The sequence below is a fragment of the Rhinoraja longicauda genome, chromosome 11 (genome assembly GCF_053455715.1).
Source record: "Rhinoraja longicauda isolate Sanriku21f chromosome 11, sRhiLon1.1, whole genome shotgun sequence".
Classification (NCBI taxonomy): domain Eukaryota; kingdom Metazoa; phylum Chordata; class Chondrichthyes; order Rajiformes; family Arhynchobatidae; genus Rhinoraja; species Rhinoraja longicauda.
Genome location: NC_135963.1, coordinates 37,620,549 through 37,647,567, shown reverse-complemented (window position 1 = coordinate 37,647,567; position 27,019 = coordinate 37,620,549). Strand labels below are relative to the sequence as shown.

At 42.7% G+C, this 27,019-nt stretch overlaps 1 protein-coding gene across 1 annotated transcript in view; it reads left to right on the top strand.

The window, feature by feature from the left end:
* The window catches only part of pappa2 (pappalysin 2), a 266,339-nt gene that overhangs the window by 147,725 nt on the left and 91,595 nt on the right, over positions 1-27,019 (top strand). The window contains exons 10-14 of the mRNA XM_078407399.1: positions 2,753-2,949; positions 4,482-4,634; positions 6,012-6,147; positions 11,623-11,812; positions 12,900-13,065. Coding sequence (XP_078263525.1) covers positions 2,753-2,949; positions 4,482-4,634; positions 6,012-6,147; positions 11,623-11,812; positions 12,900-13,065 — 842 coding nt within the window. The remainder of the gene's footprint in view (positions 1-2,752; positions 2,950-4,481; positions 4,635-6,011; positions 6,148-11,622; positions 11,813-12,899; positions 13,066-27,019) is intronic.

Genomic DNA, 27,019 nt, shown 5'->3' with positions numbered 1-27,019 from the left:
GACTATAGTAGGATCTAGATCATTTGGAAAGCTGAATGCATCATTGGCAGCTGGAATTGCCATTGTGTAAATAACTTGAGGTATTTTGTAATTATTCTATTTAGTTACTGGATTAAACACAATTTCAATTTTGACCGTGGCACGAACCACGAACCACAGCCTGTGGTCTCACCGAGCAACATTGTTCTCAAACAGGGGCCTCAAGTCATGCCGACTATTTATGGGTTAAAGCTTAGCGGAGGGTAGTTGGCTAATGGCCCTTTTTATGCTCATGTGTCTTGCATTATAAGGGCTTATGTGTCAATTAAGTCTGAATTTATTAGGGTGTTTACGCTTTTCCCACCAATTGCTTATGTTTCTTCAATTTGTTTTTAGTATCTTTCTTTGATGAAGACTGGGACTAATTAAGGTTCAGTTATGCAGTGTTGGTGGCATTTTATAACGTGATATGGTCAAATATTAGGTAACTGTTAATTAGAGGAAGTGCATGGATTTAATTAGCTTCATGCCCCTCCGTATTGCATTCAGAGACAGCCGTTAGCACCACCCCTACTCGTAGTAAAGCCTTCTTGAAAACAAGCTGGATTTTTCCAATTAAAAAGAAACGACCCCTCTTAATCTAAAACATTCGTGAGCCGTGTCTACTGTTGCTTTCATTCACTCCACATGGCAAAGCGAACTGGGTCAGTGAAATACGCTAACCTTAGTTTTGTGAGCAAGCCAGATGACCAGTTATCCGAGACAACAGGTACGTTTATAGAAATCCTGTCACACATCTGGAGACTCTGATCTGTTAATTAAGAAAAAGCCCTGCAGTAAAATAAGTAACATAACGTCCCAATTCTTGTTTATACTACTGCTCGATCTCACGCAATTCTGAAACCCAAACTCTGAACGAGCGTACTTTAGGGGGTGCTTTGATGTGCCAAATTGCTTTTGCCATGAAGCAAAGCCACCTCTGGACAGCTACGAGGACATATGCTTTTTTTCAGCAATTGGAAATGTACATTAGACAAAAGAACGAGGTGTCTTTCCCCGAGATGACAACCTTGCTTTTTCCCCAGAAGTTGTTGATGTACCCAGTGCGCCTTTGAATCTTTGCATATAATCAGCTGGATTTAAAGTTTAATTAGATAAAAAGAATAGAAAATAATGGAGGAATATGCTAATGTAATTAGATGAAGATTGGTGAGAGAAGATGCATAAATATCAACACAGACTTGTCAATCTTTACCCGTGAGTGTATTCTATAAGGTTCAATTACTGGTTTATGCATTAGCCCATATCATCATAGCTTCTTGCTACACAGGATTTTAATATCTTCTGGAAATTGAGCTGATGCCAATTCCAAGATTTCTGCAAGCCTTGGGCTGCTTGCAGCTAACAGCCCTTGCGGTTCATTTTATAGCTTTCCTTTGCTCACTTTTCACCTGTGACACTGTGATGCAACGCCAGAGACCCAGGTTCGATCCTGACGTTGGGTGCAATAGCTTCTTCTCAGCAATCATTAGGCCCTTGAACTCCCCACAACACTAACATCAACAATGAACTATAGACTGTCTTGGGCTGCACTAAGGACTTTGGGCTTTTTTTCATGTGTATATGAGTTATTAATTTTAATGATTAATGGGATGATTTTGAACACTTTTGCATTGGTTTACTAAGTTGTGGTAAATGGAGTTGTGGTAAATTGCCATTACTTGTAATTATATTCCACCTCATGGAAAGCATTGGAATCACAATGGAGTGGATTTAAGGGTCCCTGTCACTATCTGCACGGTAACATTTAATGCACATTTAAAGTAAGCGGTAGAAGTAAGTTCAATTACAACATTTATGGAACATTTCAACAGGTTCATGGATTGAAAATGTTGAGGGATAAGGGTAGAATGCTGGCAAATGGGATTAGTTCCGGTGGACACCTTGGTTGGCAAGGACAATTTTTGAAGGTCCTGTTTTTGCACTGTCTAACTCTATCTCAATGCCAACTGAGTATAGCTCCAAATCAGTGATCCAAGATCATTTTTTCAATTGTGGTGTCACGTTGCCTCCATCTGTTGACTCCAATCTATACACACTATGACAATGGACTCCAATGTCTCAACTGGTCTAAATAACATGCTCCAGGCACCATTAAGTAGGATTTTGAAGTGAGCTATTGCACAGTCAGAACTGTCCTCTTTTGGATGTGGCATTGAACTGACCTCACGGCACCATATGAAAGAATGAAGGGGATAGTGTTTGCACCCGGACAACATCTTGTTCTTATTTACTATCACAGCAGAGTATTTCCAGAGATTACTGCTTTAATTTCCTGCACAGCGGTTGCATTTACCTATTATTTCTGCTTTAATGTATAAAAACACATACTAGTATACTCTTTCCATTTGTCATCCATTTAAAAAGTTATCATTGAGTCATCCAGTAAAGAAACAAGCCCTTTGGTCTAACTTGCCCACGTCGACCAAGATGTCCAATCTATTCTAGTCCCACCTGCCTGCGATATGTTTGGCCCATATCTCTCTACCTGTCCAGATGTCTTTCAAATGTCGTTATAGTTGTGTTGATTTTTGTACGATCTTTACGTGTGGAATTTAGGTAGAGGTTTATCCAGAGAACGATGGTCTCTGCACTTCCTAGTAGTGTCAGGTTTTGAATCGCATACTCCAGATTCTGTTTTCTTCTTTAGTTCTTTTTTGTTTAATGTAAAGTGAATTGTTGGGATAAAATTTAAATAAGATTTTATTTTCAGGTGAGCCTAGCCTCTGCTACGTGTATGATGGAGATGGAATCTGTGAGGGATTTGAGAAAAGTAAAAGTATTCACGACTGCGGCTTTGCCACACCTAAAGGCTTCACTGATCAATGGGCAACAAAAGCCTTGACGTCCCACCAGGATGAGAGAAGGTGTCCAGTTCAATTGGTCACAGGGAAACCTGATGTAACAAAGGTAGGCAAAAAGAATTGAACAACCTGATCACCCTAATTGAACATGATAAATATGACCAAGTTTAGCTATTCACACAGTGGGTTATGGGATGGAGCATAACATATCCTGGTTAATTTAGTTTTGTTTAGTTTATTGTTACGTGTACCAAGGTACAGTGAAAAGCTTTTGTTGTGTGCTAACCAGTCAGCAGAAAGATGATTACAATCAAGCCAAGCGCATTGCACTAATACATGATAAAATCCACTAAAGTCCAATCAAGATTAGTCCGAGAGTCTCCAATGAGTTAGATAGTAGCTCAGGACTGCTCTCTAGTTGTTGATAGGATGTTTCAGTTCCATTTTTAATGCAATAAATAAGATCTAATGAAGAGAGTTGGGGATTTATTTAAAATGTTCTTCTTTGAAGGTATAACACCAGCCATAACATGTGGTTAGTCTTACATCAGATCTACTTTTCCATTTTGGATCCTACTTCATCAATAGCATGTTCTAAATCTTCCCTGTGTTCAAAATTCCCTTATGCCTTAATGAACCTAAAGCTTAAATTCATTTCTCCATCTGCTGATGATTCCTGACCTGCTGAGTATTTCCAGCGTTTTCTGCTTTTATTTCCTGCTCAGCAGTTTCACTGCTCTCTGACTAAAGAAATTCATCCTTAATAATACCAAATACTATATAAAAAATTAAACTTTGCTTTTTTTCATGGCGGCTCATCTTCTGTTACTTGCATGGTGGACACGGGACAGAAATTTCTGCTGACATTTCAGAAAAGTAGGATTATTCATCACCTTGTTTCATGCTAAACCAGAGGGTTCCCCCTGAACAATGTGCACTTGATGTGACTATCCCTATATGCCCATTTTATTGTTTTATTCCTTTATTCATCCATGATAAAAATATTTCCTGGTGGTGTTTTATTTGTGAGGTGAGGAGCAAGAAGCTAGTTCACAAATATATTGGGAATTTCTACACCATTCGTAGCTTTCATGAGGCAGTGAAATTACTATATTTTTAATAAGCATGTGAATTATTGGTAATCTACACTGAAACCCTCTGTGATCATGGTTGCAAATCACAAGCAAGCATATAAGAGGATATGGGATTTGCTACTGGACCTAGTGGTGCTAAACCTGGCTTTGACAAAGTAGTCAAGGGGTGAGGCAGGGGAGGGGGCAGAATAATGACCAACAGTCTGTTTTATTTTCTACTTGGTCCTTCTCCACATCAAAATTGAAACTTGTTCTCTGTGCGCAATCATGCAACATTCCCGCAAAGGGTGGTAGGTGTATGGAACAAGCTGCCTGATGAGGTAGTTGAGGCAGAGACTATCCCGTTTAAGAAACAGTTAGACAGGAACATTGTTAGGACAGGTTTGGAGGGATATAGACCAAATGTGGACTAGTGCAGCTGGGACATGTTGGGCCAGGGCCTGTTCCAACACTCTATGATTCTATGAACTCCCTGCCTGGATAGTTGCCTGTTTATGTTGTACTAATCTCATTTGTAACAGTTGAATGCTCCCTGACTCTCCAGGTTTGCCAGACAGAATTTCTGGATGAGACTGCCGGGTTGTCTCAGTATGCCTGGTTTCCATGCACTGCTTCCGCCTACACTGCTCATGTCAATGACTTCAACAAATCTCATTCAGACCACAGCGTGAATGATAAAGAAAATATCTGGTTAAAGGTAAGGTCTTGCATTCTTTATTGCAAATGCTGCTTCATTGATGAGTATAAACATGTAGTCAGTGATTGATTCTTGACAAAATGTGGAACACTCCACTCCACTGAAGGGCAGCACAATGGTGCAGCTGGTAGACCTGCTGCCTCACAGCACCAGAGACCTGAGTACTTCGATAGAGTGGATGTGGAGAGGATGTTTCCACTAATGGGAGAGTCTAGGATCAGGGGTCATAGCCTCAGAATTAAAGGATGTTCTTTTAAGAAGGAGATGAGGAGGAATTTCTTTAGTCAGAGGGCGGTGAATTTGTGGAATTTGCCACAGAAGACCGTGGAGGCCATGTCAGTGGATATTTTTATGGCAGAGATAGATTGATTCCTGATTAGTACGGGTGTCAGAGATTATGGGGAGAAGGCAGGAGAATGGGGTTAGGAGGGAGTGATAGATCAGACATGATTGAATGGCATAGACTTGATGGGCCGAATGGTCTAATTGTGCTCCTATCACTTATGATCTTATAGTCTTATGAGTACAATCCTGACCTTTGGTGCTGTCTGTGTGGAGTTTGAATGTTTTCCATGTGACCATGTGGGTTTCCTTCAGGTGCTTCAGTTTCCTTCCACATCCCAAAGATGTGCAGGTTTGTAGGTTAATTGGCCTCTGTAAATTATCCCTTTGTATGTAGCGAGTGAATAAGAAAGTGCGATAATATAGAACTAGTGTGAATGGGTGAACGATGTCTGTGGTGTCATGCTGTATCCTGAGGTATGAACTTTCACACTTCTGTGCCTCTTGCCTGATGGGAGAGGGGAGAAGAGGGAGTGACTGGGACTAGATTAGAGAATCTAATTGAAACTTATAAACTTCTGACAGGACTGGACAGACTGAATCCAAGGAGGGGATATCCAGAATGAGATGTTACAGTCTTGGTTTGCAATGTAAGATGTTTAAAATTGAGATGAGGAACCCGTGCCACTGAATGATTATTAGAAGGACAATGATAACTTTTTAAACACAAAAAAACCCCATCAAAGGGCATGGAAAACGGGCTGGAATATGGTATTGAAATGAAAGATCAGCTGGAATCATAATGAATAGCAGAGAAGGGCTGAATGGTTGTCTCTTGGTTCTATTTCACTGTGCTTTCTAAAATTTATTCTAGAATCATAGAATCAATAGTCTGTGTTTTCTAAAATATATTATAGCTCTAATTAACGATTTCCCAGAATGTTTATTGTTCTGTCTCAGATACAATAGTTTTCCAGCATGTAAATCTGTTTAAATTTCTCACTTTCACAGGTTTCCTTGCTAACCCTTAAATGGGTACAAACCATTGTTGATATTTCAAATGCTGCTTTCTTCATTTCTCTTTTTAAAACATAGGTCTTATTTGATCACCCCGATGTGGCCAGTTCGATTGTGATTTATTTGTCCGCAGATGGTACAGCATTGTTTGATCAACAGCGTAAATTGATTACAGTCCAGCTTACTGATACCAATAGACGCAACCACACTCTGGGTATGTATGTTCTTGCCAGCCACTTTACTCCTCTTAATGCCATGGATTTTTTTCATTACCCTAATTATCAATTCTTCTTTCAACATCCTCACGTACCTAAAATCACGTACCTACAAGCCAAATTTTTAAAAATGAAGTTATAACAAGATAAAAGAGGCAGGCTTACACAAATTCAAGGAGAAGTGAAGGCCCAACTGATTGGAACTCGAAACAAAGGCTGCACTGATAAATGTAATAGGAAAATCAAATAGCGAATGTGGAATAAAAAAACATTGTAAATGAAATCAAAGCTACAATATTAAAAATTACATGAATATCATATCATCATATCATCATATCATATATATACAGCCGGAAACAGGCCTTTTCGGCCCTCCAAGTCCGTGCCGCCCAGTGATCCCTGCACATTAACACTATCCTACACCCACTAGGGACAATTTTTACATTTTACCCAGCCAATTAACCTACATACCTGTACGTCTTTGGAGTGTGGGAGGAAACCGAAGATCTCGGAGAAAACCCACGCAGGTCACGGGGAGAACGTACAAACTCCTTACAGTGCAGCACCCGTAGTCAGGATCGAACCTGAATCTCCGGCGCTGCATTCGCTGTAAAACAGCAACTCTACCGCTGCGCTACCGTGTTATGAGAAATTGAAGGGATCAGGGGACCATGGTTACATTAAAGACAAATGAATGTGAGACCATAAGAAATGGCTTACTTCTTTTATCCATTTTGATCGGAGAGGGAGAGGGCAAACAGCAGCGAAGTAAGGATTATTCCAGATATGTTGAGGCATGGAACTTAACTAGATTTGAGTAGAAAGGAAGTACAGATGCTAGTTTACACCAAAGATAGACACAAAATGCTGGAGTAACTCAGCGGGACAGGCAGCATCTCTGGAGAGAAGGAATGGGTGACATTTCGGGTCGAGACCTTCAAATTGTGAGTCAGCGGAGAGGGAAACTAGAGATATGGAAGGATAAGCTGTGAGAACGACTGATCAAAGCAGGCGATGATCAAGTAAATGTAAAATGGGTCATTGCTGACTGAGGGGAAGGTGACAATGAGCCTTACAAACAATAACATTAATCAGGAGGACAGTGATACTGGTCAGAGAACTAGAGTGGGAGAGGGATGGCGAGAGAGAGAAGGCAAAGGTTACTTGAGGTTAGAGAAACCAAAATTAATACCGCTGGGTTGTAAGCTGCCCAAGCGAAATATGAGGTGCTGTCCCTCCAATTTGCGTTGGGCTTCACTCTGACAGTGGAGGAGGCCCAGGACAGAAAAGTCAGTATGGGAATGGGAGGGGGAGTTAAAGTGTTTAGCAACCAGGAGATCACATAGGTCTCGGCAGACTGAGTGAAGGTGTTCAGTAAAACTGTTGCTTCGTCTGCACTTGTTCTCACCGACATATATAAGACCACACCTGGAACAGAGGATACAGTAGATGAGGTTGGAGGAGGTGTAGGTGAACCTCTGCCTCACCTGAAAGGATTGTTGGGGTCTTTGGACGGAGTTGAGGGAGATATAGGGACAGGCATTACATCCCCTGCGGTTGCAGGGGAAAGTACCTGGGGAGGGGGTGGTTTGGGTGGGAAGGGATGAGTGAACCAGGGAATTGTGGAGAGAGCAGTCTCTGTGGAATGTGGAAAGGGATGGAGATGGGGAGAAACCAATGAACCTACAAACTTGTACATCTTGGGATTGTGGGAGGAAACTGGAGCACCCGGGAAAAACCCACGCGGTCAGGGGGAGAACATACAATCTCTGTGCAGACAGAACCCCTAGTCAGGGATCAAACACGGGGCTCTGGCGCTGCAAGGCAGCAACCCCACTGCTGTGCCACCGTACTGTCCCGAGCTGGTTGAAAATGGAATGGTGGTAAGTCCTTTTACCTATCAGGCATGAAGACTATTTATGTAACACACATGGCACCTTGAGGAGCAATAAATTATGTTGTCAGTTGGCCTGTTACTAGGACTACTTTGGAGCATTCATGCAAGACTTTGAGTGCTGCCAAAGTTAAAGTTTAAACTTGAGCTCCAGCTCCCTGAACACTCATTTGGCAGGTGGACGGGCTTCAGTGCAGTTGTGTCATCCTGACCAGGCAAGGCAACTCCTGGCAGTTCCTGACCTGGATGACGGTGAGACTGGGAAACAAATAGAACACATTTATGAGGGAATTTGCACTTTCCGGCCAACGAGGTACTTTGCAAATGTAGCCACTGCTGTTGTACAGAGACGTATCACAGGTTGTTTGCACATGGCAAGATGCCAGGTAGAGCAACAAAATCAATAACTGGGTTTTGAGATAAGAGTTGGGTGCAACATTGGGAGATTGTTCACGCTTATTGAATATTGCTGTGGCTTTTCATCATTTAGGTGCTGTGCCACCGTGCTGTCCTGAGCTGGTTGGGACATGGGTTCAATGGGACATGGGTTCAACACTTTAATGGAAAGGCATTACCAGAGTAGAGAGTTTTCATACAATTATGTGATATGATATAATCGGTATTGGCAGCATCTAATGACCATTACTAATTGCTCATCAGAGCGAGGAGCCAGTGATTTCATGTTCAAGTGGTTGGAGTCGCACTTGAAACCCTGACTTTCAGGTTCCGAAGCAAGGATCACACCCGTGAGCCAATCCAAACAGAGACCTCATTTGGATTAACTCTTTTGATAGGAAAAAGATCAGCCAGGATTTCTGCTGCTCAGCACAGTTGCTGGAGCTGGTGCCTGCACAGAAGTTGGCCATGGATGGGATCAGTTTATTTGTAATGTCATGGCTTAATATTAGTATATGACGTTACCCCAAGAGCAATTTGTCCTTGTGCTCGATCCAGTGCTGGATTAACCTAGTAGCAAAAGTAGCATATGCTACTGGGCCCGCATTTTCAAAGGCCCCGCACTAAATGCTTGCAAGCTGTCTGGTGAAATCGGCATCTCACGATCTAGCAACCCTGATGTTTACACGTCGGGGGAGCTTCATGCAGCATGGTACGTAATCATTACGGACATCATTAATAAGATGATACGAATAAATAATTTTGTTCAAATTTAACTTTAAATTGTCCCGTATTAGGCCCGGGGGGGGGGGGGGGGGGGGGGGGGGGGGGGGGGGAGAGGGCGTCGTGGGCCTGGACACTGTAGGAAAAAAGCTGCAGATGCTGGTTAAAATCGAAGGTAGACACAAAATGTTGGAGTAACTCAGCGGGACAGGCAGCATCTCAAGGAATGGGCGACGTTTCGGGTCGAGACCCTTCTTCAGACTGAAGATTTAAAAAAACTAAAGTAGTTTATTTCTGAGTGTTGTTTTGCACAAGCCAACCTTACCCTTCCCGCCCCAGCCCCAGCCCCACGACAGTTCCGACTGAGATTAAACGGCCCCTGTAACGCCCGGCTCAGTTTGGGCACGGCGAACTGCGGGCATCTCGGTCCCCGGCGCTCTGTCCCAACGCACTCTGTCTCGGCTCAGTGATGCTTCCGGTCCGGGCTCTGGCTTCTCCTGCGGCCCCTCCACCTCTTGCTCCTGTGGGGCCCCCTGACGAAGCCCCAGTCCACGCTGATGGGCTGCCCGGCCAGCACCCTCCATGGCCGCGTGAGCCTCCTTGTAGGTCTCGTACTCCACCAGAGCGCAGCCCTTGAGGTAGCCGGTGCGCCGGGCCAGGTTGAGGTGCAGGTTCTTGATCTCACCGTACTCGGCAAACTTGTCGTGGATGTCCTTCCTCCACGGTGGCTTCCTCGTGGACCCCGGTCACAAACAGGATCCACCCGTCCACCAAGCGTTGAGGGCCTGGCTCATCGCCGTCTTGCTCCACAGAGTCGTAGTCGTCTCGCAGCCTGGATCGAGCGCCTTCCTCGGAGCCAAATCCTCGCCCCTTCTCCTTCAGTTTGTGGATACTTTTGTCGTCCATGGCGAAGTCCTCGGCAAGTTCGTAAGTTATAGTAGGAGCAGAATTAGGCCATTCGGCCCATTGAATCTACTCTCCAGCATTCAATCACGGCTGATCTATCTTTCCCTCTAAACCCCATTTTACTTTCCTCTCCGTGTAAGCCCTGACACACTTACTAATCAAGAATCTGTCAATCTCTTCCTTAAAAATATCCGTTGACTTGGCCTCCACAGCCGTCTGAATTCCGCAGATTCACCAACTACTGACTAAAGAAATTCCTCCTCATCTCCTTTCTAAAGGCACATCCTTTTATTCTGAGGCTTTGACCCCTGATCCAAGATTCTCCCACTAGTGGAAACATCCTCTCCAAATCCACTATATCCTGGCCTTTCACTATTTGGTAAGTTTCAATGAGGTGGACAAGAAAAGCCATCTGCAGGAAGCAGGTAGATGTCACTCAACCTTTAATTAATTCAATTGAAATGTTATGCGCATGTTATACTAAGGGTTGAGGTGGCATCTGTCTGTTTCCAGAGCTGTCTTTGCCATCCAAATGCCTGTATGGATGAGAATGAGAAGGATGAATTTTCAATACACTTTCCATTCACAAAATGCAATGGGACTGAATGTATTTTTGTCCACCTAGTCACTCCAACTCGTTAGTTCTTTAAAAGGTAGACAAAACTTTACTTAAGCCTCTTTGCCATCGTCAATGCATCAGAGAAGCTTTAAAGACCTTCTTATAGGCCAGCTTCCATGTTTTCATAAATTTGTGCACCGGAGAGTGATATTTTCTCAATGTTGACCAGCATAATATTTTAAACTCTTTCATAAGTAAGCACATGATAATAGAGGAGTCCCAGTCGGTAATGTACAGTTCCTGTGTGGAAGATTGAGTAAAGGGTAGGTTCTACTTTTTGCATAGCCCAACAATAAATCAATCGCAAAACAGTGGGAGAAAATACAAATGGCCCTGCAGAGCAGATAACAGACCCTTCAGTGAAAAACACTCAACCATCAATGAGTTAATAATAAAAGACAAACTGCTGGAGGAACAGGCATTATCTGTGGAAGGAAGTGGACAGACGCCATTTTGGTTTGGACGCTTCTTCAGGAGTCATCTTTTTGCCATTTTCATCTCCAGTCTTGGTTACAATCTCCATGGTTCTTTCCCCATGTGACTCATCTGCCAATTAACTCTCCTCACCTAGATCCCTCTATTATTTGCCAGCAGCTCCACCTTAACCCCCCTCCCCCCAAGCTCCAGTTATCTCCCCTCTACTCCAACAGATTGAAGGGTCGCGATCCAGCTATCCATTTCCTCCATGGATGCTGCCTGATCGCTGAGTTCCTCCAACTGTTTGTTTTTTGCTCAAGATTACAGCATCTGCAGTCTCCTGTCTCCAGTGAGTTTATAGTGTCAAATTTGAAATGTACACTTATTATGCTTTAAGTTAAAATTACCCTTTTCTGGAAGCCTTTCTTCATCAAAGTAGAGGAGGATAAATAGTGACTGCTGATTTATTTCCAGTCACGTTGTCATTTCCATTAATCTGTTTGTCTTGTTGGATTCCAGGTACTTATGAGCTGAGTTGCAAGAAGAATCCGCTGATCATAAATGTGACTCACAAACTTGACCTCAACCTCTACAAGACAGCATCAGTTCTGCTGAATGGCACCTCACCACTTATAGCTGTTTCTGGAGTGGCTCTGCGTGCCTCCAATCATTGTGCAAAGCAAGAGGGCAGCAAGGATCACAAACAAAGGTACTGGGTCTATACTCCCAAGGGTGAGGCGTAACCTTTTATTTAATGCAAGACAGAATGATGAATTGTTCATTCACGTAACACTTTGGTCATCTTGTGCCAGCATCAAGAATTTTTGGATTGACCACAACATTGGTTGGATGCAAGATAAATAATCTTCCAGGTCCCAGCCACAAGAGTTTGTTCTAGATGTGTAATAACATCCCAATTTTAACATTGGTCAATAGATATTTTTTGATGGTGTTTGCACCATCTATAAACTGGATTGCATCTGCCCACTCATTTGATACCTGAATATCAGATAGAATTAACATCCCATCACCCCAGATTAGTTTAGTTTAGAGATATTGCATGGGTGCCAACCCTTCAGCCAATGAGTCTACGCCAACCATCGATCAGCCATTCGTGCACGTTCTCCCACTCTCCACACATTAGCGACAATTTTACACAGACCTAATTAATCTACAAACCTGCACGTTGGGGTACGAGTGGAAACTGGAACACCCAGAGGAAACCCATGCAGTCACGGGGAAAGCGTGCAAACTACACGCAGACAGCACCCGAGGTCAGGATCGAACCCCTGGCTGTGAGGCAGCAACTCTTTCAGCTGTGCCACTGTGCTGCCCTTTACCTTGATCCATGATACTTTGATTTATCTTGACATGCTGTAAAAAGGCCTATGCCTAATGCAATGCACCATCCAGAAATGCAAACTTATTTTCTTTAAAAAGATGACATCAATCTTTTTGGTACCTCCTTTACTTCAGCTGGCATCTTGCAGGGATGTCATCTGTCAGATATAAATTACTTTTGAACGTAATAGTGCCGACTCCAGTTCATAGCTAGGCTGTGTGGAGATAATAAATGGTTTGCTTTCAATCATGGGATTCCAAATACCAGCAAAATACTTGTTTACTTTACTTCCACCAATCTCCTACTCCAGTCAATTAAACTGTCTTTAGTTTCCTTTATTTTGTTTTAGTAACATTGCCCTCATTCATTAAATTAACCTGATTGAAGCAATATATCCTGTTATTTTGTAGCTTGAATTTTAGTTCAACCTGTTAAGCCCCACCTTTTGTTGTAGGTATGCCTCATGTTCTTGCAATCAAGACCAGTGTAAAACGTTATCAGTGAAACACGCAATTGTGAACTGCACAGCGGACAACACTGAGCACATGGAATGTCACTTGGCCTGTGCAAAAGGTTTATCGTTGAAATCTGTGTGTGGCAAGCATCTAAGCCTTCTCCAGGTAAGTGATGTGCACCTTTATCAAATGAATCCATACTATATTGGGAGTTGGAATAGGCAGTATGATCTTAAATCTATACTGCTGTTTCGGGTCATAGAATCTCAACCAGTGTTAGATGAATAGTTCCAGCATTGTTTATCACTACAACCTCTGGAAGCATTGGGTAACTGGATATGCATTCTTTATAATGCCAGTCAATAGCTTCCATCTTCCCTCCCCTAAGAACTAGCACCTCAAACCTTCAACACTTTGAACTTTAATACATTTCTCACATTGTTGGTTCAAGCCCCACTCTGAAAATGAGGGCAGAATCTAGTCTCTCACTTCGGGGAGACTGAAGGAGTATTTTGTCAGGGATATGGTTGGATGAGATATTAAATTGATTCCTTCATTGGTTTTGTAATATTTCCTACGCCTATATAAAATAATATATGAATGTAAATCTTTTCTTAACAATGGAAGAGAGAAACTCATGCAGGGAGGCTTGCATGTTGTGTTCTGAACTGCAGGGTCTAATGCTACTTGTCAGACACATTTCTCACTGGATGGACAGTGGGTATTCATGAGGTGAGTTTGCTATGAGGATTGCACTATGTCAATTCCCTGTACACTTGTAGTTAACTTTTTCTATCATACTCAGCCTGGGACTTTGCACGTAGGTAGGATATAACTCTTCCTTGACATACCTTGGGATTCTAAGCAGTCTTTTTTCAGTTTTTCAAGATTTTCTCACATTGTCAAAGAACTGCATGAAATCTCTCTTTCTAATGTTCCCAAGAAGGCTGTGACATGGTAAGAGTTTAGAATCTGGAAATGGGCCTGTTGACCCACCATCCATGCTGGCCATTGATCACCCATTCACGTTCCAAGTTAACTCACTTTTGCATCCTACACACTAAGGGTTAATTTTACAGAATTTTTGCAAAATGTTGGACATTCTCTCCAATATTGACGTTTTAAAGAGACCAATTGACCCATTCAAATACTCTCGCAACTGACTTTGGCCCCGTTATGGATTAAATCCTTGGCATCTCTGTTAACAATACATCTTTGATGTTCAAAGCACTGCTGTTAAAGTAGTAGCATATTTTTTCTCCAAACTTTATCTCCCTTGCTTTAAAAAAACTTTCACTCATCAAACCCTTATACTGCCCATTCTTTTATTTATCATTCCATGTGATTAATATATCTCTGGCATTTCTTGCTTATTGCCAATTAGCTTTTAGAAGATGGTTATGAGCGTTTTTCGAAAATAACTGCAGTGGTTCTTGTGAAGTTACATGGATAGGACAGGTTTAGAGGGATATGGACCAAATGCAGGCAGGTGGGACTAGTGCAGATGGGACATGGTTGGCCGGCGTGGGCAAGTTGGGCGAAGAGCTTGTTTTCATTCTCTGTAACTTTGACACAATAATGTTTGATTAGGAGTTCAAGGATTTAGACCTAGTGATGAGGATAATATATTTCCAAGACAGAATGGTATGAGACTTGAAAGGGAGGTGCTGCCTTTGTCTTTCTAGTTCAGGGATCCAAATCAATATGAATGTTTGCAAGATTCTTGCAAACTAAAAATGAGCTGAGCTTCAGAATCCTGTACCTAAAACTAATGTTATTATTTCTTATGGAAGAGAGACACAAAATGCTGGTGCAACTCAGTGGGTCAGGCAGCATATCTGGGGAAAAAGAATAGGTGATGGTTCGTGTCGGAACCCTTCTTCAGATTGAAAGTAGAGATGAGGTGTTATACTTATGTGATAATAGTTTAGATGATTGCTTTTGCTAGTGCATTGGTGATGAGTTTCTAAACTGACACAGCATGTGGCGATTCAAGTCAAGTCAATTTTATTTGTATAGCACATTTAAAAACAACCCACGTTGACCAAAGTGCTGTACATCTGATTAGGTACTAAGGAAAAAAATGAAACATACAGTAGCATGCAAACAGTTCACAGCGCCTCCTCAATGAGCCTCAAACGCTAGGGAGTAGAAATAGGTTTTGAGCCTGGACTTAAAGGAGTCGATGGAGGGGCAGTTCTGATGGGGAGAGGGATGCTGTTCCATAGTCTAGGAGCTGCAACCGCAAAAGCGTGGTCACCCCTGAGCTTAAGCCTACACCGCGGGATAGTGAGTAGCCCCAAGTCGGCCGACCTGAGGGACCTGGAGTTAGAGAAGGGGGTTAGAAGATTTTTGATGTAGGGGGGGGAATGTCCATTTAGGGCTTTATACGTGAATAGGAGGAGCTTGAACTTGATTCTGTACCGTACAGGGAGCCAGTGGAGAGAGGCCAGAATCGGGGTGATGTGGTCCCTTTTAAGGGTACCCGTCAGGAGTCTCGCTGCGGCGTTTTGGACCAGTTGCAGGCGGGACAGGGAAGATTGGCTGATCCCAGTGTATAGGGAGTTGCAGTAGTCTAGGCGGGAGGAAATGAAAGCGTGAATGATTTTTTCTGTGTCGTCGAATTGGAGGAAAGGTTTGATTTTAGCTATGGTTTGAAGTTGGAAGAAGCTGGCTTTTACCACAGCGTTGACTTGCTTATCAAATTTTAATGCAGAGTCAAATATCATGCCGAGGTTTTTGACATGCGGTTTGACTAGGCAGGATAGACTTCCAAGACTGCCTGTTATCGAGTTGATGGAGTCGGGGGGGGCTGAATAGGATGACCTCAGACTTGCTCTCATTTAATTGGAGGAAGTTCTGTGCCATCCAACATTTTATGTCCTCAAGGCAGTGTAAGAGGCTGTTTAAATTTGACTGGTTGTTGGGTTTCAGGGGGAGGTAAAGCTGAGTGTCATTGGCATAGCAGTGGAAAGAAATGCCGTGCCTTTGAATGATTTGGCCAAGGGGGAGCATGTATAGAGAGAAGAGAATGGGGCCTAGGATGGAGCCTTGTGGAACTCCGCAGGAGAGGCTAGCTGGAGCAGAGGAATAACTGCCTATGTTGATGGCGAAACTCCTATCTTTGAGGTACGAAGCGAACCAGCTCAGGGCAGTGCCATCAATGCCAACCGCATACCGGAGACGGTCAATAAGGATGGTGTGGTCCACTGTATCGAATGCTGCGCTGAGGTCGAGAAGGAGCAGGATTGCACAGTCGCCGGTGTCGATGGCGAGAAGCAGGTCATTGTGTACCTTCAACAAGGCAGACTCTGTGCTGTGGTGGGCTCTGAAACCCGACTGGAAACTTTCCAGGATGGTGTATTGGTGCAGATAGGGCACTAATTGGTTTAGAATTGCCTTTTCAAGGACTTTTGACAGGAATGGCAGTTTGGAAATGGGTCTGTAGTTGCTAGGCAAGGTGGGGTCTAGGTTAGGTTTTTTCAGTAGGGGCTGGACCACCGCGTGCTTGAAACTGGTTGGAACATTGCCAGTGGCCAGAGAACTGTTGATAATAGAGAGGATGCTGGGACCGGCTATTGCAATAACATCCTTCAGAAGGGCAGTGGGGGCAGGATCAAGGGGGCAGGTTGCAGGTTTCATAGCGGAGACAAGCTTTGCAAGGGAGGATAGAGTGACGGGTTGGAAGCAGTCCAATTTAGATGAACAGACTAGTGAGACAGCTAGGTCACGGGTGGGAGGGGAAATGTTCATTCTAATGTTCTCAACTTTGTTGGTGAAAAATTTAGCGAATTCTTCGCACTTAGCAGGGGACCCAACTAAGCTGGTACTGGGGGCGGGACATATGACAGAGGTAATTGTTCTAAATAGGACCTTGGAGTTATGAGAGTTTTTGGAAATAAGGTCGGAGAAGTATTGTGCTCTAGCAGACTTTACTGCTTCCTGGTATTTGAGAAGATTGTTTCTCAGAATTTCAAAGGAAATTTGAAGCTTGTCACATTTCCACCTCCTTTCTGATTTTCTGCACTCCCTTCTTAGGGCTTTGGTGGAGTCATTGAGCCACGGCCGACTTTGGGCTTAGGCTTTTTCATTTTAAGGGGAGCGATAGAATCCAGGATGGAAGAGCAAGTGATATTAAATAAAGAGGCGAGATCTTCAGTGCTGAGATGGGGGGGTGAGGCCTCAATAGTGCAGATGTTGGGGGCAGCTGTGAGAGCCTCGGAGAATTTACTGGCAGTCAATGAATTTATGTCGTGGGAGTAGCGAACAGGGAGATGAGATTTTGCGGGAGATAAAGGCAGAGATGCGTCAAAAATGATAGCGCTGTGGTCCGATAGACAGGCTTCAGTAGTTTCAATGTTGTTGATTGGGAATCCGGACGATAACACTAGGTCGAGAGTATGGCCTAACTTGTGAGTGGGTCCCGTGGTGTGAAGAGTCAGATTGAGGGACTCAACCAGGTGCATAAATTCACTCACAAGAGGCTTAGTGGGACAGCAAACATGAATATTAAAGTCACCAAGAATCATGATCTGGTCAAATTTTCAGTAGGGGCTGGACCACCGCGGCACGGTAGCGCAGCGGTAGAGTTGCTGCTTTACAGCGAATGCAGCGCCGGAGACACAGGTTCGATCCTGACTACGGGTGCTGCACTGTAAGGAGTTTGTACGTTCTCCCCGTGACCTGCGTGGGTTTTCTCCGAGATCTTCGGTTTCCTCCCACACTCCAAAGACGTACAGGTATGTAGGTTAATTGGCTGGGTAAATGTAAAAAAAAAAAAAAATTGTCCCTAGTGGGTGTAGGATAGTGTTAATGTACGGGGATCGCTGGGCGGCACGGACTTGGAGGGCCGAAAAGGCCTGTTTCCGGCTGTAGATATATGATATGATATGATAAATTTGGGCAAAATGCTAGAAATCAGATCAGCAAATTGGGTGATGAAGTCCTTGTGCATTTTTGGTGGGCGATACACAAGAACAATTAAGAGGGGATAGGCTAGGCCTACTTTAATTAGTTGCACCTCGAAACTGGAGAAATGATCAGCGTTCAGGCTGATGCAGTGGACACAGTAAGGCAGACTCTGATTTACCAGCGTGAAAGTTATTGTGACACAAAGTGCTGGAATAATATTAAACATGAATAATTAAATGAAAGTAGCATAAATATAGAATTTTTACATGACTTGGTACATAGAGAGTGTGATAGGTATACAGTGTAGTTGAAGATCCATAATTCCGTCTTCATTAACTATTCGGTGGTGGAGAAAGTCAAAAACTTTAAGTTGTTGGGTGTGCATATCTTTGAAAATCTGTCCTGGACCCAGCGTATTGATGCAATCATAAAGAAATCCATCAATACCTCTACTTCATGAGGAGATTTGGTATGTCAACAAATATTCTCTTGGACAGGTGTACAGTAGAGAGCAAATTAATTTGTTGTGTCACAGCCTGGTTTGGCAACTTGAACACCCAGGAAAAAAGGAAATTACAGAAAGAGGTGAACACTGCCCAGACTATCATGTTTAATGACCTACCAACATTGGAAGGGATCTACAGGAGGCATTGCCTCAAAAAGGCAGCCAGCATCACCAAGGTCCCACACCACCCTGACCACGCTCTCACTTCACTTCTGTCATCCGGTCAAAGGTATAGGAGCCAGGAAACTATATTGTCCAGGTACAGGAATGGCTTCTTCCCAACAGTCATCAGGCTATTGAACAATACGAACTTCCTTGGTTGCAAAAGGGATTTTGTGTTTTGTGTTTGCACTATCTTTTAAAAACAATTATTGAACTTATTGTTTATTATGCTATCGATTAAGTATTATGTTTACATATTCTATTGTGCTGCTGCAAGTAAGAATTTCATTTTTTCATTTTGGGATATATGACCCAAACACTAAAACACTCAAATAAAGCAGAACAGAACAATTCTTATCATGCCAAAATCGGGAGCATGATGCAATATATTTGCGTGTCTCACTGTTGTTGCGACAATCAGAACCTGTGATATGTTTTTATCTACTTTCAAACCTCTTTCCCTGAAATGGTCATTAGTTCATTGGCAAGCAATATATCTGGTTTGCATTCTATTTTTCTTCTACAATCTGAATTCACAATAACAAAATCATTTTTTTGGGGGTTGTGAAGTCATCAGTCTGATAAAAGATAAAATTGGCAATGGCAGCTAATAAATTTGAAGTGAATGAGCTAATTGTTGATAAATGCCCATGTGCTTTGCAGAGAAATTCTGCCTTTCTTTGAATTATTTGGAAACATTTCAAAATGTTTAAAAGGAGTAAACAAAAGGTCAAAAAAATAGTTTGCACAAACTATTGAGAACATAGACGTGTGCTGTATGAAATGTTTAAAGAGGCCAGGGTGGGATGCTTAATGTTGTTTTTGGAATTTTGTGTAATAGGATTTAGTTGGAAGGGATATGATTCATTGGAAAATTCACTGAATGAGAGTAACTAAGAAATAGTTTCATTCTTTGCAATTTTCCGCATGATGGCAGATTAAAAGGGCTATGGTCTATTATTCAGTAGAAGTGGAGAAATCTATTAAAACTAGGGAACAAGTACAGTACTATAATTATTAAAAAAGGCAATTAAAATATTCCAAGCAGATTGTAATACAAGTATATGTAACAGTTTAAAAAAAGGTTTTTTGGAACCTCTTTTCAATATGGAATACAGATTAGAGTGCTGCATCATGGCAAAGATTTATAGGCTTTATGTCTGCAACATTGATTCATCATAATGAAACAAGGCCTAAGAGTTGAATTTTGAGCATAGGTTGCTAACACTGTGCTTGTCTTCCTTGTGAGCAAATGACAAATGAGAAGTGTCTTTGAGTAGTTAAGGTTTTTCAAGGAGTTGAATGAGTAAGGGTAGTCTTTACTCTGATTGAGGTGGAGTAGGGGAAAGAACAGTGAGGGCTAATAACTAGTCAATAGGGATGTGGATTGTCCTAATGTTGAGAGGGAACCGCAGGCACAGCCTAAAAGTGGAGATATGGAATGCAGCTTTAACAACACCCAGGTTTCAGGAACTTCATTGATTATATCACAGCATGCACCCATCATTGTAACAGAAAATTGGATCTACTGCCATCCAAGTTAGACAATAGACAATAGACAATAGACAATAGGTGCAGGAGTAGGCCATTCAGCCCTTCGAGCCAGCACCGCCATTCAATGCGATCATGGCTGATCACTCTCAATCAGTACCCCGTTCCTGCCTTCTCCCCATACCCCCTCACTCCGCTATCCTTAAGAGCTCTATCCAGCTCTCTTGAAAGCATCCAACGAACTGGCCTCCACTGCCTTCTGAGGCAGAGAATTCCACACCTTCACCACTCTCTGACTGAAAAAGTTCTTCCTCATCTCCGTTCTAAATGGCCTACCCCTTATTCTTAAACTGTGGCCCCTTGTTCTGGACTCCCCCAAACATTGGGAACAAGTTTCCTGCCTCTAATGTGTCCAATCCCCTAATTATCTTATATGTTTCAATAAGATCCCCCCTCATCCTTCTAAATTCCAGTGTATACAAGCCCAATCGCTCCAGCCTTTCAACATACGACAGACCCGCCATTCCGGGAATTAACCTAGTGAACCTACGCTGCACGCCCTCCATAGCAAGAATATCCTTCCTCAAATTTGGAGACCAAAACTGCACACAGTACTCCAGGTGCGGTCTCACCAGGGCCCGGTACAACTGTAGAAGGACCTCTTTGCTCCTATACTCAACTCCTCTTGTTATGAAGGCCAACATTCCATTGGCTTTCTTCACTGCCTGCTGTACCTGCATGCTTCCTTTCATTGACTGATGCACTAGGACACCCAGATCTCGTTGAACTCCCCCTCCTCCTAACTTGACACCATTCAGATAATAATCTGCCTTTCTATTCTTACTTCCAAAGTGAATAACCTCACACTTATCTACATTAAACTGCATCTGCCATGTATCCGCCCAGTCACACAACCTGTCCAAGTCACCCTGCAGCCTTATTGCATCTTCCTCACAATTCACACTACCCCCCAGCTTAGTATCATCTGCAAATTTGCTAATGGTACTTTTAATCCCTTCATCTAAGTCATTAATGTATATCGTAAATAGCTGGGGTCCCAGCACCGAACCTTGCGGTACCCCACTGGTCACTGCCTGCCATTCCAAAAGGGACCCATTTATCCCCAATTTTCTATCCATGTCAGTACCCTACCCCCAATACCATGTGCCCTAATTTTGCCCACTAATCTCCTATGTGGGACCTTGTCGAAGGCTTTCTGAAAGTCGAGGTACACCACATCCACTGACTCTCCTCAAAAAATTCCAGTAGATTTGTCAAGCATGATTTCCCCTTCGTAAATCCATGCTGACTCGAAATGATCCTGTTACTGCTATCCAAATGCTCAGCAATTTCGTCTTTTATAATTGACTCCAGCATCTTCCCCACCACTGATGTCAGACTAACTGGTCTATAATTACCCGTTTTCTCTCTCCCTCCTTTCTTAAAAAGTGGGATAACATTTGCTATCCTCCAATCCACAGGAACTGATCCTGAATCTATAGAACATTGAAAAATGATCTCCAATGCTTCCACTATTTCTCGAGCCACCTCCTTAAGTACCCTGGGATGCAGACCATCAGGCCCTGGGGATTTATCAGCCTTCAGTCCCATCAGTCTACCCAAAACCATTTCCTGCCTAATGTGGATTTCCTTCAGTTCCTCCATCACCCTAGGTTCTCCGGCCCCTAGAACATTTGGGAGATTGTGTGTATCTTCCTCAGTGAAGACAGATCCAAAGTAACGGTTTAACTCGTCTGCCATTTCTTTGTTCCCCATAATAAATTCCCCTGCTTCTGTCTTCAAGGGACCCACATTTGCCTTGACTATTTTTTTCCTCTTCACGTACCTAAAAAAACTTTTGCTATCCTCCTTTATATTATTGGCTAGTTTACCCTCGTACCTCATCTTTTCTCCCCTTATTGCCTTTTTAGTTAACTTTTGTTGCTCTTTAAAAGAGTCCCAATCCTCTGTCTTCCCACTCTTCTTTGCTATGTTATACTTCCTCTCCTTAATTTTTATGCTGTCCCTGACTTCCCTTGTCAGCCACAGGTGTCTCTTACTCCCCTTAGAGTCTTTCCACCTCTTTGGAATAAATTGATCCTGCAACCTCTGCATTATTCCCAGGAATACCTGCCATTGCTGTTCTACCGTCTTCCCTGCTAGGGCCTCCTTCCAGTCAATTTTGGTCAGCTCCTGCCTCATGCCTCTGTAATCCCCTTTGCTATACTGTAATACTGACACTTCCGATTTTCCCTTCTGCCTTTCCATTTGCAGAGTAAAACTTATCATGTTGTGATCACTGCCTCCTAATGGCTCTTTTACCTCTAGTCCCCTTATCAGATCAGGATCATTACACAACACTAAATCCAGAATTGCCTTCTCCCTGGTAGGCTCCAGTACAAGCTGTTCTAAGAATCCATCTCGAAGGCACTCTACAAACTCTCTTTCCTGGGGTCCATTTCCAACCTGATTTTCCCAGTCTAGCTGCATGTTGAAATCTCCCATAACCACCGTAGCATTACATTTTTGACACGCCAATTTTATCTCCTGATTCAACTTGCACCCTATGTCGAGGCTACTGTTTGGAGGCCTATAGATAACTCCCATTAGGGTCTTTTTACCCTTACAATTTCTCATTTCTATCCATACTGATTCAACATCTCCTGATTCTATGTCACCCCTTGCAAGGGAATGAATATCATTCCTTACCATCAGAGCAACCCCACCCCCTCTGCCCACCTGTCTGTCTTTTCTATACGTTGTGTACCCCTGAATATTCAGTTCCCAGCCCTGGTCCTCTTGTAGCCATGTCTCAGTGATCCCTACAACATCATACTTGCCCATGACTAACTGAGCCTCAAGCTCATCCACTTTATTTTTTATACTACGCGCATTTAAGTACAACACTTTAACTTCTGTATTTACCTCCCCTCTCACATCGGTCACAATTGTAGACTTGTGGATAATAATTTAATTCTGTAATCAAGACCTAGTTTGTTACCTAAATAAGTCTTTCTGTACCGTCCATTCTGTAATTAAGACCTAGTTTAACCATTAGTCAATTTTCTGTGTAATCTTGTCAGCTGAGAATATAAAAGCTGTATCAAAGTCGCATGCAACATATCAGCTTTGTCTGATCTCCTGAAGAGCACCAGTTTTAATAATCGCCTGTTCCTTCGTACACCGTCCGAGTGGCCTTTCTATTTGCTCCTACAGAGACCCTACAACAAGGGCACATCAATAAATGAATTATTGAGGTATAATGGAGTCATAGATTGAGCACGGAAACAAGCTCTTCAGCCCACGGTCCAGACCAACCATCAGCCATCCAATTAAAAAAAATCCGATACCGATCCTGTTTTATTCTTCCCACATACCCTTCTAACCTCCCCAAATTCTACCACTTACAGTACCTACACACTAGGGGCAACTTAGAGTGGACAATTAACCTGCCACCCTACACATCTTTGGGAAGTGGGAAGAAACTGGTGCACCCAGGGGAAATCTATGTGGTCACAAGGCAAAGTTGCAAACTTCACAAAGACTGTTTTAGAGGTTCAGGTTACTGGAGATGTACAGCAGCAACTGTTGGAGCTTCACCACTGTGCTGCCCAGAGGTTGTGATGACAAGCACATTTTTCCCAAAAAGGTGTTGAGAAGGTCATATCTACATTTCAGAATTGACAATATTAAGATCCAGTTCCATTTGGCTAAATGGGATTATGATACAGATTAGGTGATGTCCAACTGAACTATGAAGCAAGCTCAGAGGTAGGGGGAAGGGTGGCAATGGAATGTGAGCAGAATAAAATGAATTAGGATATGACCATCCTCACCTCAATCCTCATGTCTGTCTTGGTGCAGATCGTAGAAATATTGTGCATTATTTTGAAAAGTTGGGCATTATATGACTAAAACGTTCATAGGATTTCAATCCATCCTAAGCCAGTGACTGCACTGAAAAAATAAGTTGGGGACATGATAATATGTGATGCAAAATGCTGGAGTTGCTCAGCAGGTCAGGCAGCATCTCGGGAGAGAAGGAATGGGTGGAGTTTTGGGTCGAGGCCCTTCTTCAGACTGATGTCAGGGGGGGGGGGGGGGGGCAGACAAAGATAGGATGTAGTCGAAGACAGGAAGACTAGTGGGAAAACTGGGAAGGGGGAGGGGATAGAGAGGGGAAGCAGGGACGACCTGAAGTTAGAGGTCAACGTTCATACCGCTGGGGTGTAAACTGCCCAAGCAAAATATGAGGTGCTGTTCCTCCAATTTGCGCTGGGCCTCACTCTGACAATGGAGGAGGCCCAGGACACAAAGGTCAGATTGGGAATGGGAGGGGGAGTTGAAGTACTGAGCCACTGGGAGATCAGTTTGGTTGAGACGGACTGAGCGCAGCGAAACGATTGCCGATCCTGCGCTTGATCCTGTCGATGTAGAGAAGTTGACATCTGCAATACCGGATACAATAGATGAGGTTGGAGGAGGTGAACTTCTGCCTCACCTGGAAAGACTATTTGGGTCCTTGGATAGAGTTGAGGGGGGAGGTAAAGGTGCAGGTGTTGTAACTCCTGCGGCTGCAGGGAAAAGTACCTGGGGAGGGGGTGGTTTGGGTGGGAAGGGATGAGTGGACTAGGGAATTACGGTCTCTGTGGAAAGCAGAAAGAGGTGGAGGTGGGAAGATGTTGCCAGTAGTGGGATCCCGTTGGAGGTGGCGGAAATGTTGGAGGATAATTTGGTGTATGCGACGGCTGATGGGGTGGAAGGCGAGGACAAGGGGGACTCTGTCCTTGTTATGAAATGGGGGGAGGGGGAGCAAGAGAGGGGCTGCGGGATATTGAGGAGATCCAAGTGAGAGCCTCATCTATAATGGAAAAGGGGAACCCCCGTTTCCTAAAGAATGACGACATCTCCGATGCCCTAGTGCAGTGGTTCCCAACCTTTCAAATATAGCGACCCATTTTAGAACAAGCAATCATGAAGCGACCCCAACCCTTAAAATATCTTATATATACATTCGGTTTTTGTACAACAAACTGCCATATATTGCGATTATTGAATTATAGATTATTTATTCATAAAAAATTCCAAAGCTCCTACAAACATTAATTAATTGCAAATCAATTCAAAATTGTTCGAACACACAAATTTCCACCGTTATGTAAAATATGTTTATGAACTGACTTTAATGAGACGGCTGGTATTGCAGTTTTTTAGCTAGCAATTCTATCCTGGGCTCCGTTGTCGATATGGCACACCTCAAGTCGTCTTCCAGATTTAATTTATTTCGGTATTTGTTTTTAAGGATGAGAAGTTGGGAGAATGCTGCTTCACATAAGTAAGTTGTTGGGAAGGGCAATAAATTCCTTATCGCGATTTCTGATATTACTGGGAATTTTTGGAAACTTTTTGCCCAAAATTCTTGTAGTTGCAATTCACCAAACCATGATTTAGCTTCAAAATTGTTTTTTAAGTCGATGAACTCTTCTTCTGCTGCTTCAGGGATATTAGATACATTGGCATTGAATGGGTTGATTGTAAGGGAGAAAGATTTGCAACATTCATCAGGAAAATAACTTCTTAATCGAACAGTAAGAATTTCCAAATGCTCTTGTATCAAGCTATATAAGTCATCGATGTTAATTTCATTTGCCGCTTCTTCAACAAATTGGACAAGTGTTGGGAACATGTATAATTTCTTATGGTTAATTTTGGTGATCCAGAGTTCCAATTTCATTTTGAAAGACGATATGTTTTCAGACAAAGATATTATCGTACTTTCCTTACCCTGTAATCCTGTATTAACACTATTAAATATCTCAAAAATGTCGACCAGGTATGCCAATTTGCACAACGTAAATTCATCCGTCAACAATGATTCATATTCGCTTGCATTTTGAGAATCGAGAAATATTTGAAGCTCTCCTCTTAATTCAAAAAATCTCTTCAACGCCTTTCCTTTCGAGAGCCATCTTACCTCTGTGTGAAACAATAGTGCTTCATGCGTTGATCCCAAATCCTCACATAAAACTTTGAAGAGCCGTGTTGCAAGTGGCCTTGATTTAACGACATTTACTGCTTTAATCACTCGGTTAAGCACTTCTTTCAATGGTTCAGGTAACGTCTTGGTAGCTAATACTTGTCGATGAATCATGCAGTGAGTCCCAATTACTTCTGGAGTCACTTTTTTAACCAACGATTGGAAGCCAGACTTACAGCCGAGCATTGCAGGTGCCCCGTCAGTACAAACTCCGCATAATTTCTTCCATTCAATTGAATGTTCATTAAAGAAATCATCAATTAAATCAAAAATATCAGCAGCAGTAGTTGAAGTTTGCAGAGGCTTACAACACAAGAATTCTTCTTTAATTTTTTCATTTTTATAATAACGAACATACACAAGAAGTTGTGCAAAGTTTGTCACATCAGTAGTTTCATCAAGCTGTATGCTGAACAGCCCAGTTGGAGTTTCTTTTAATTCTTGAATAATTTGGCATAAAATATCCTCGGACATATCTGTTATCCTTCGTTTTACCGTATTGTTTGACACGGATAGAAGCGATAATTTATTTACCGCTTCAGGACCGATCATGAGACGTACAATATCTTTGGTGCATGGAAAAATAAGATTCTCAGCTATTGTGTGTGGCTTTTTAGCACGTGCTATTCTTAATGCAACCGTGTATGAAGCTTCAATGGCGGCTACATTTTTGTTTTGAAATAATCCACTGCTATCAAGCCGGCGGCTTTTGACACCAACAACTTTTGCTTTAAAAAAGTCAATACTTTTATCTTTCAAATCAGGGTGCTTAGTTTCGAGATGTCTTTGAAGTTTAGCTGGTTTCATAGACTCATGAGCAAGAACTTCCAAACATACTACACACTGTGGTCTTTCCACACCTGCATTAACTATGTCAGTGAATCCCCATTTCAAGAAATCATCACTGTACTTTCTCTTTCTTACACTCATTTTTAAAGGGTTAAGAATCACTCGAACAAAACTAACTACGTGTCACTGCAAGCGCGCGTACAACACTAGGTAAGTGGGAGGAG